Source organism: Cavia porcellus, unplaced genomic scaffold (assembly GCF_034190915.1).
Source record: "Cavia porcellus strain 051 isolate PalLab524CR breed Dunkin Hartley unplaced genomic scaffold, mCavPor4.1 scaffold_25, whole genome shotgun sequence".
Classification (NCBI taxonomy): domain Eukaryota; kingdom Metazoa; phylum Chordata; class Mammalia; order Rodentia; family Caviidae; genus Cavia; species Cavia porcellus.
Window position 1 is genome coordinate 25,089,621 of NW_026947508.1, and position 10,344 is coordinate 25,099,964.

The 10,344-nt window shown below is 46.4% G+C and overlaps 1 protein-coding gene across 3 annotated transcripts; it reads right to left on the reverse strand.

The window, feature by feature from the left end:
- Window positions 1–197: 197 nt before the first annotated feature.
- Window positions 198–9,738, reverse strand: Sync (syncoilin, intermediate filament protein). 3 transcript variants are annotated; one of them, XM_013154019.3, is made up of 5 exons: window positions 9,279–9,727; window positions 4,720–5,866; window positions 3,062–3,186; window positions 2,849–2,925; window positions 198–1,202 (listed from the first exon to the last, which is right to left on the reverse strand). In XM_013154019.3, exons 1-5 carry the CDS (start codon window positions 9,329–9,331, stop codon window positions 1,192–1,194), a joined length of 1,413 nt encoding a protein of 470 aa, XP_013009473.2. In that variant the 5' UTR covers window positions 9,332–9,727; the 3' UTR covers window positions 198–1,191. The 3 variants fall into 3 exon arrangements, with proteins under 3 accessions (XP_013009473.2, XP_003471125.3, XP_063092062.1); XM_003471077.5 differs by lacking the exon at window positions 2,849–2,925 and having other exon boundaries at window positions 9,279–9,729; XM_063235992.1 differs by lacking the exons at window positions 198–1,202; window positions 2,849–2,925; window positions 3,062–3,186 and adding an exon at window positions 3,215–4,008 and having other exon boundaries at window positions 9,279–9,738.
- Window positions 9,739–10,344: the final 606 nt, after the last annotated feature.

Genomic DNA, 10,344 nt, shown 5'->3' on the forward strand with positions numbered 1-10,344 from the left:
AAATACAAATCTGTCACTTTTAGAGCAGTTATTCAGATGAGTTTGGCGGGGGGTGTTGTTTGATTTTGGTTTTTTGTACAAGGAATTGCTCACATTTGCCAGGAAGGCGCTGTGCCACTGAGCTATATCCCTGGCCCCAGATGAGTTATTTTCTGTGGTCTCTAACTATCAAGAATAAAATTAAACAGACCCAGAGCTATAGAAAAGAGCTTTACTCCTTTCCAGGAAAAATTCGAGACATAAAACACAGCCAGAGGTGCACAGACTAGCCTATGATAAAAATGGCATAAACAGTCCCTAGAGAATTACATGGGCTTTCAAATGCCAAAGGCAGTATGGTAGAGTTTAAGGCAAAATTTAAATGTAGAAAAGGTTCTTGAACATTTTATCACAGAGAGGTTGACTTTCCCCAGTATGTTTTCCACTGGGGCCTGTACTTAAGAGAATCAAAACAGCCAGCTCTGAGAGCCTATATCATCCTGTACCATAATCATATAAATGATTGGTTTATTTTAGTCACTCGGTTTTTGTTTTTGATTGAGTAGTTTCATTAATACCCAAAAATCATTTCAGATCATTTGGGAAAAATCTGAGTACAGTGGTTTTAAACTTATTTTCCAGTCTAAATTGGTTTTCTTAAAGTCTGATTGTCTTAAAATACAATGAAAATTATCTTGACAAAAATTTTAAGAGTAAACTGAGTCTGCATAGCCCTTAAAAAGTAAACTTTGTAAGAGGATTCTTTAAAATCTTAACATTCATGGCACAAAAGAATTCACATTGCAGACCCATAAGGAAAGTTGGCTTTTTGTCCCCCAAAATGTTTTTGATTTGGGTCAACACAAAGCAAGATACATTCTTCCACAATACTGCAAGAAGTGTCCATACATTCATCCTTTACTTAGCCTGCATATGTGAAGGTTGCTTCTGGAAGATAGGCCTTTTTTCCATTCCTCAGCACATTCAGGTCAGTACCAGTGACTTATGAAGTAAAATCCAACTAAGAATTGGCTGATGTTTTCCCAGCCAATAACAGAATCATTTTAGCCAGTATTTGCAATTTTCACAGAGTGAATTGCTTGCTAAGTTCTAGCACTCTGTCTGTTTGAGAAAAGTCCAAAGAGTACTTCGTAATTTTTTGCTATGAAGTTTTTTTGGTTGTTTCTGTGTTACAGATGCGGCCATACATTTCTAAGCAGCCCCTGTAATGTTGAGAGGGAAAAAAAAAAAAAAAGTTTATGCTTTCTCTTACTTGAAATTCAGAAGCAAATATATGTAATAATGAACTTCCAAGGTTTAAATAGTGCTACATATGATCAGGGATGACCTGCCCCTAGCAAACACTGGGTGCTTTCTATTTGCAGAACACAAGAAATTATTGCCTATCTGATGGTGATTAGAAAGGATAGTTAAAAATTTTCTCTACTTAGGTTAACTTACAGTTATTAAAAAGTTTCATTTCTGGGGCTGGGGATTTAGCTCAGCGGCATAAGCGCCTGCCTTACAAGCAGGCAGTCGTGAGTTTGATCCCCAGTACCAATAAAAAGGAAAAAGACAAAAATTTTTTTAAAAAAGTTTCATTTCTTTAGTCATACCTTTTTACTGTACATACCAGTTCAGCAGGACCTTGCCCCCAGTTACAAAGTTGTAAGTCTCCCATATAGTTCATATAGTAACCATAATCATTTATATCTGGATAAAAGACTAAGTGAAAATTCTAGGAAGTTACAGACACAAGTTAAAATAGGAATTTATATCTAGGAAATGTGTCTAGCGCATAGAACAAAACAGACATCCTCAGTTTTTGTTTTTTCATAGGGTTTTTTGCAATAGTAGGGATCAAACCTTAAGCACCCTACCACTATGCTTCAACCCCAGATTTATCTTTAGTTTATCTAAGAGAATCTATTATTTTATAAAGAATTGGAGAAGCTGGGCATGGTGGCACACACCTGTAATCCCAGTATTCTAGAGCCTGAGGCAGCAGGACTATTGTGAGTTCAAGGCCAGCCTGAACTACATAGTAAGACTGTTACCTCAAAGAACCAGGGCCTGCCTCGCAAGATCACGAATTGGGTTCCTAGTACCAAAAAAAACCAGGAAAGATCCTAAATAATTCAAATAAATTAAGAATAGCTGTCTTGCCAGGGATTTAGCTCAGCAGCATAAGCACCTGCCTGTTAAGGTGAAGTTGTGAGTTCAATCCCTGGTACCAAAAAAAAAAAATAGCTATCTTGGTTATTTCACATATCAAGCAGTAGTTCTGTCTAAACCATTCTCAGCTTTTTTTCATGACTTGGTAATGTTTTAGTGTTTTGGCTATGTAGTTTAGGCTGTCCTTGAACTCTGTCCTTCTGCCTTGGACTCCTAAAGTGCTAGAATTAAAAGTATGTGCCACCATACTAGGCTTAATTTGTCCTTTTTGTTGGCTGCCCATCATGGTCTGAATTAGGTAACGCAACTGTCTTCTCTGATATACTAAGGAAACTGAACAGCAGGTAGGGATAGGTGGGTAGGGTGAGGATCTAAGAATGCCCAAAGGTCAGATGCCTTCTCTAATGCAAAATTCCTAGTGATAACTAGGTTATATTTTGATTTCTTGTTTCAAGTGCGCCCAAATATTTGTCCTAGGCAATCTATAGGCACAGGTTATCACTAAATAGGTTATCATTACACTCTTACTTAAGGCATTAATAAAACTGGGAATGCAATTTAGCAATTTAGTGTTTGCCTAACACACATGAGGCCCTGGGTTCAATCACTGATACTGCCAAACCAAAGAAAGGTATTAGTATTGTTAAGAAAGCAGTAATAATGCAAGCACCATTCCTCTGCACACAAAGATCACCTTGAGACTGCTTCTCCATTCCACCTGCCTGAGAAGTGAGAGCATCAGCCTGTTCCAGGCTTTTGGGAAGCATTGCCCTTTTAAAAAAAGAAAGTTGTTTTCCATCTGTTCTTGGATGAGCACAATTAACCCATTGTTAAATGAGATTTTTCCTGGGCCCTTCCCACCACTCAGCCAGTATTAGGTAGGAGTTGGATGGCAGCAAAAACTAACTTGTATGTTGAGAGCTCTTCTGCAAGACTGATCCTTAGCTGCTCCATGTCTTTGTTCTTCTGTTGCTGGAGTTGCACCCCATTTCTTAACTGCCTCTTTCGTTCTTCCATTTCCTCCTGCTGTTCCTGAATGAGAAGGCCAAGAACATAATCTGATGAACCAAGCAATTTGTTAAAACCCTAACATTGTCAGCAGTAGTTCATAAAGTGCTTTGTTATATATAGTTTATCATATTTAGAGAGACTGGTATAGGACAGGTTAGGAAAACTAAAGATGAAACGTGTCATTGCTTATAAAAATGGTGACCCAGCCAGACATGGGGGAGGGCATAAGATTTCTAAATATCCAAAGAAATGCATGTTTCAAGAGAAAGAAAGTTCCCACGCAAACATTTCCTCCAGTGCCCAACAACTCCTAATACAGCCCTTCTGAACTATGAGTGTCAGAGAATTAACAGAGATAAGTGAAACAGCTTCTACCTTCTGAAAGCCTAGTGTATGACAAGCAGATGTAACTGTTTATTCACTTAATATATATATCTCACTGTGGTTTAAAAAAGGATTAGCACTGGCTCACATTTATTTGGAATAACGAATACAAGGCAGATGATTTACATGAAGGAAAATTTATAGATTGCATCTCAGCCTAAAGGCTGCTCAGCTTTAGTATGGCAATTGAATGAGTGAGATTGCAAGGTGAATATGAGGTGGAGGAAAGCGAATGAATTCATTCTACTTGGCTTTTTGTGTTTTGTTGAGATGAGTCTGGCTTTAAATTCACCCTCCTGCCTCAGCTTCCTAAGGGGTTGATTACAGGCAGGTACGACCACACCCAGCTCTTATCTGGCCCCTTACTCTACTATTTTCTATACACCAAATATGACTCACTGTTCAGTTAAAACATACCAGGTGTGGTGGTGCAGGTCTGTGATCCCAGCACTTGAGAGGCTAAAGCAAGAGGAGTGCTATTAGTTCAAGGCCAACCTAAACTACATAGCAAGACCCTGTCTCAAAAAAAAAAAAAAAAAAAAAAGGCTGTGAAAGGAGCACTGAAGTATTTGAGGTTGAGTAAACTGCAGTTTACTGAGTCAATTTCCTCACCTATGAAATGGTTGGGCATAGTAGCACAAATGTGTAATTCTGCACTCGGGCTGAGGCAGGAGAACTGCAAATTCTAACCCAACCTGGGCAATTCTGTGACTTACCATGACTTGTCCGCACTCCAAAAAAAGCTGAGTGCAGTAAAAGTTAAAAATACTATATAAAAACTGGGGCTGGGGAATTAGCTCAGCAGCATAAGCACCTCCTTGCAAGCAGGCAGTCGTGAGTTTTATCCCTGGTACGGATAAAAATGAAAAAGACAAAAAAATTTAAAAACTGTAAGGGTGGGGCTGGGGATTTAGTTCAGCGGCATGAGCGCCTGCTTTGCAAGCACATGGTCGTGAGTTCAGTCCCTGGTACCAGTAAAAAAAAATGATGCAAATAACTTAGCTTCTAAAACAGGCCCAACTGAACGAAATGAAGAATGGAGGAAAGGAGTGAGTGAATGGCCCCAAAGAATGAGTTATTCCCACACAGGGCACTATCCTTCAACCCCAGACATTAAATTCTCACACTTTCCTTTATTGGGTTTAAGACTTTTCATACGAATAGGCCTACCCTGTACTGCTGCACCTCTTCATCTCGTTTTTGCCTCACGAGTGTGATCTGGTCCTCCAGGTTCCTCTTTTGCAGCTGGAGCTGCCGGGCCTCTGCTTGTAGGGGCCTCAGTGCTTCCTTCATCTCCTGGATCTCGGCCTGAGTTTTCTGCAGAGCTTTGGTCCCCGCTTCTTTCCTCTCCAGGAGCCGCAGTAGCTGAGGCTCATATTCCTCCTCCAGCCCCTGTCGGCTCTCTGCCATGAGATGTTCAAACTGGGCAGACAACTGCCTGCTCTCCTGGAGAAAATGCCCATCCCGCTGGCTTGGGGGCGCTTCTAGTTGTTGCCTCAACTGCTCCTTCTGCTTCTGATAAGCATCCTGGAGTTGGGCCAGTTCCCCAGACAGCTGGGCTGCCTTTGTGGTTAGTACTTCCCGGAAATCAGCGAACTGAGCCACTTCCTGCTGGCGGCACTCCAACTGGTACTGGTACGCCACACATTCCTTGGTCACCTTGAACAGCTTCTGCTTAACCAGCCTGATCTCCTCCCTCAGCCCATCTCTCTCTAGCTCTGTCTGTGCATGCAGCTTGTAAGCAGCCAATATATCCTGATGGACTTGCTGCACCTCCTGCAGGGCTGGTTCACGGAGCAGCACCAGCTCATGAATGAGCTGATCCCGCTCCTCTTCCAGCTGGGCTACTGCTTGCACACACTGCTGGAAACGGTCCTCTAGCAGTTCCAGGTCCTCGATGCTCAGGTTCTCCTCTGTACTGGGGCTCGGCTCAGCTTTAAGGCTTTCCTCGGGGTTGGATTTTTCCTCCCTTGCAACCGTCTCTGTCTCACACACAATCTGCTCTGGGCTCAGGCTCTCTGCTTGATCCACGTGTGGCTTCACAGTCTCCTCATACTGTGTCTCCCCTGGTTTCACAGGCTCTCCCATGAATAGTGTCTCCTCTGGATGCCCAGTCTCTTCAATATACAGTATCTCCTCTGGCTCCTGAGTGTCTCCCATATAAAGTATCTCTTCAAAGTCATCTGTGTCCCCAAGGTAGAGAATGTCTTCTAGGTTGACAGTCCCCTCCAAAGATAGCGTAGCTTCTGGGTTCAAGGTCTCAGTCACACTCAGAGATTCAGAATTTTCTTGAGAAACAGCTTCTGCTGTTACTTCCCTGCAGGAAAGAAAGATTTAAAAATGCACCAGGGATTTAGCTCAGTGGCTTAAAGCGCCTGTCTGGCATGCACGAGGTTCTGAGTTCAATCCCTAGTACAAAAAAAGAAAAACCAAAGAATAATGATTTTAAAAAATCTAGGCTGGGGATGTAATTCAGTGGTAGACCACTTGCCTAGTATGTGGAGGCCCATTGGTTCAATCTCTAGTACCAGAAAAAGAAGATAAAGGGGAAAGAGGTGGGGAGGAGGTTTTCAGATCTCATAAGCCTTTGTTTTGCTCCCCTGACTACACTCCCACATAATTGGTTTCTACTTACCTAACTTCAAAGACAGAAAACTCACACCTAAGTCACTACTAGTAAAATTCTAATGTTTAAGGTAGGAACTTCTTCCTTGTGCTTCTTACCTGCTGGACTTCATATTCTTAGAAGCAGACAATTTGAATGGTTTTTCATGTATGTTCTTTATAAACACTTAAAGATAACCTATTTAGGGGCTACTAGGGTATAAGAGTACATGCTTAGCTCAAGACCCTAGGTTCAGTCCTCAGTATCATACACAAAAGTAGGTAAGTTACCTTTCAGTTATTCCATATATAACAAAGTTCAAGTGCCTGTCTCATTTAGGTCTCTCTTTTTGACCAGGATTCGGTTATTTTGTGTTTTTGAGACAAGGTCTCCATGTAGTCCAGGCTGGCTTTGAGCTGAGTAGCCCACATTGGCATCAAACTCACTACAATCCTGCTGCCTCAGCTTCTGGAATATTGGGATTATACAGGTGTGCCACCATACCTGGCTCCAGTAAAGATCACTAAATCATCAAGTACGCTCTTCCCACCTAACAAGTCATGAGTCTCCGACTTCCTTTTCTGTATGTAAGAGCGGCCCTCTGGAAACCATGAAAGTCTGCTTCACCAGGCCTCTTGACATCACTGGCCTTACTCCATCCAGCATTCACTCCAAGACTTTAATACCTGAAGTTAAACTCAACAATCACCTAATCCATTCACACTGCTTTGCTAGAGAGAAAGTGGTATTTGTTACCTGTAAAGAACTCAGCTGCCCCAAATAATAATTTTCCTGGGGCTTGCTACATATGTACTCTCGGGCTCAGAGAAACACATCACCACATTTCAGGTTAACTAGCAAGAAATCTTAAACACCTCTTTCTTTCCCACTGTGGCCAAATCATGGAGAACTGGCCGATCTACCTTGGGAAGTCTCCTGACTCCATCCCTACTTCTCCAGCCTTGTGCAACTCTTCTGTACTTTGCCCAGCCTTCTAATGGGCCTCATCGTCCTCACCCCAGTTATTCTGTATAGTACCAGTTAGTAGGCTACAACAGAATGTTGCTCCATTTCACAGTTTCAAAGTCTTAAAGATGTGGCACTTGTTTTAGCCTCAGCTCACGTTACTCCTGCAACCCACTCAATGCTTGACAACCCAGGACGTTTTTTACACCTCCCACTCTTGAGCCTGCAATGTCAGAAAGATCCTGCTGAGCAATGCAGCTTCCCCAGCACCACCTGCCTAGAAAACAGCCTTGTGCTACCTAGGAAGTTGGAGCTCCTAACACCAAGAAAGCACACCTTCTCAGCCGCTGGCCCATCCTACTACTTAGCAGAGCTGCCTTTCCCACCTGGGAGTTCTAAGCAATTTATTTTTTGGTGCTGTGGATGCAACCCAGAGCCTTCCCACTGAGCTAAATCCCCAGACCCTTTTTTACTTGTTCAAGACCAGCCTGGGCTACAAAGTCAGCTCAAGGCCAGCCTGAACTGCATAGCGAGACCCTGTCTCAAAAAAAGCAAATAAGCAAACATCCTAGGGCTGAAACTTTATTTTTGTTTTAAGAGACGGGGCATCACTATGCAGTCTAGTCTGGCCCAGAACTCCTGGCAGTCCTGCCTCAGCCTACCAAGTGCCGGGATTACATGGTTTAGGGTTGGGGATTTAGATCAGGGGAGGAATACTTGACTAGCATGCATGAGACATTAGATTTGATCCCCAACCCTGCAATAAATACATACAAAAACCTATTTAACTTTTTTTGAGGTGGGTACTGGGGATCAAACTCAAGACCTTGCGCTTGCCAGGCAGGCGCTTATGCTGCTGAGCTAATTCCCCAGCCCTAACAATTTTTTTAAATCCTTCAAGCCTTGCTCAAACTATCTCCTCTGCAAAATATTTCCCAGACAAGGGCCACCTGTATCTTCACTTTGTCACTGTTTATGCTTCTGGTTCTGCACTAGAGAAGTGCATGCACCCATCTCACTGACAGTGAATGCTAAGGACAAATACAATTCTGCTCCATATCCTAAGGGTGGGGCTTTTGGAAGGCAGGCAGGCAGAGACCATCTGAGCTCCAGGGAGGAAACTTGCCCAAGGTCAAGAGACCAAACTGGAGGGACAATTTAGGTCTTATGATTTCCCAATCTGCCACCCACCCAGAGTGTCAGACACTGCCTTCACACTGCTACCTCTCTGTACTGGGAAAGCAGATCCAATAATAGGCCAAAAGGGAGGGAGGCTGGGGAGCTCCTCCCAGGCCCCTGACCTCAGGCTTCCTTCTGCCCTAGGCAGCCTGCCTCTGTCACTGCCATCCCAGAGAACTCCAGCGGCTCCCTAGCACTGTCCTAGGGATGTGGCTAGGAATGTGCGTGTGTGGCACAGAGCAGTCTGTGTGCCTGACTCCTTGCATACCTGTGTTTGTGGACAGCAGTACACTTAACAGCCTGTGTAAGACTGTGTCCCCAAATGTAGCAGGTGTTTGCACCTCTACCTCTTAATATAGTGCGAAGACTAGGACCACGCCTGACACAGGGCAGAAATACTCCCAGCTCACTCTTAGCACCTTCTGCACTACCCAGTACAGAGAGATGGAGTGGGCCTGTCCTCCTGGCCCCACCCCAGGCAGGGACCCCTTAATGGTTGGAGGCAGTAGACCCTCGATGTCCCCATCCTAGGCCTGACAGGAAAGAATAAGATGCCTGAACAGACTCTTAACTTCAAGCTGGCAGACGACCAACTTTGCACCAACTGATTCCCATGCAGCAAATTCACCACTGGTCACCTCATCCTGGTAGACACTTGAAGTGAGGAATAAAAGAAAACGAGCAGGTTATTTGGTCAGATGGACTAAGTGGATTTTTGAATAGCTGGTGGCCTGAAAGAGTTAATTCTCACACGGTCCATAGGAGGCATAGCGCATAGCGTATTAGAAAAAGTCACCCCCCCACCAGGTGCCTTGACCCGGGTCACAGCTCCCCACCTCCTTCCCTGAGTGGCTCCGTCCCCAGTCCCACCCGGACTGGACCATTACCCCCAGCCAGGCGACTGGGCCGCGGGTGGGGGGAGGGAACTGTCCAGCACCCCCTCCCCAAAGGGGCTGCGACGCGGCCCGGTGGCTCCTACCTCCCGGCCTGGGCGCCGCCGTCCCCGCCGCTCCGGGCCTCCGGGGTGGCCATGGCTGCGCGACCCGGGCTCGGCCGGCGCGTTATTAATAGCCGGGCCTGCCGGCCGCCGCGCTCGCGCCCGCGCACTGCCAGCTGCAGCCGACACCGGATCCCGGCCCGGCGGGCGGGCGCACCCACTTGGCCCGGGCTCAGGCCGCTGCTGGAGGAGAGATCTGGCTGGGGGTGGGGAGAGGCGGGCTTAGGGGAAAAGGGGACGGGGGCGCGTTCCCAACCCGTCGCCCCCAGTCTTCCCGAACCTTCCACCTCGCCTTCCCCAGGTCCCTGATGTGGGGCAGGAGACGGGAGGAGGGAGATCCGGCGGCCCGGGGAGCAGTTTCCCCGCTCCCACTGTGGGGGAGCGAGGTTGGGGAGGGGCCGCGGAGGCACCCAGGGCCCCCTCCCTCCCTCGCGCGTGTCCACCCCGATGCGCAGGGACTGGGAGCCGCCTGCTGTCCCGCAGCTGTCAGCAGGGCTGGGCGCCGGGTTGGAGGAGGTAACGGCCACACCCCGCGCAGACCAGGGGCTGGAGGAGCCGGGTGTCTGGGGGCCTGGGGACCTGGGACGGGGTTAGGGAAGAACAGGAGGAGGTCGCCCGCCCGAGGGCTTAAGACTGCGTGATGGAGTCCTTGTGCGTCCTGCGCCACCTGTCACCCCCGCTCAGCCGGCCTTCTGCCAACTTTAAGGCATAACCAACCAACCCCTCCCCAAGTCCGCCTCCCACAAGTGTCAGGGCCAGACTCAACCCTGGTCTTTATCCCCAAGTAAACGGCTCTTGGGCCCCTTCCCAGACTCAGCCCCCAGAAGTTTTCTTTCTGATTCCTTTTTTCCACTGTCCCTGTGTCTGGAGAGGGCTTTGACTCAATCCAAAAAGAACGCTATGCCTTGTAATCAGAGGCCTTGAACGTGGGGCGGGGTGGGGGCGGGGAGATGATGCGATTCTATGGTGCGTGTGCTTCTGTCCTGTGATCCCACAGAGGCAGGAACAGATGGTCACGTTTTCTCAAGTGTGGTGTGCGGAGTAGGTA

What these genes read in the sequence shown, in the direction of transcription:
- Sync (XM_013154019.3), bottom strand. Translation starts at nt 9,331, where the DNA reads ATGGCCACCCCGGAGGCCCGGAGCGGCGGGGACGGCGGCGCCCAGGCC. An exon ending in AAGAGGTGCAGCAGTACAGG is followed by an intron (nt 3,187 to 4,719) that starts GTAGGCCTATTC and finishes CTTCTCATTCAG; the next exon opens with GAACAGCAGGAGGAAATGGA. An exon ending in GAAGAGCTCTCAACATACAA is followed by an intron (nt 2,926 to 3,061) that starts GTTAGTTTTTGC and finishes TTTTTTTAAAAG; the next exon opens with GGCAATGCTTCCCAAAAGCC.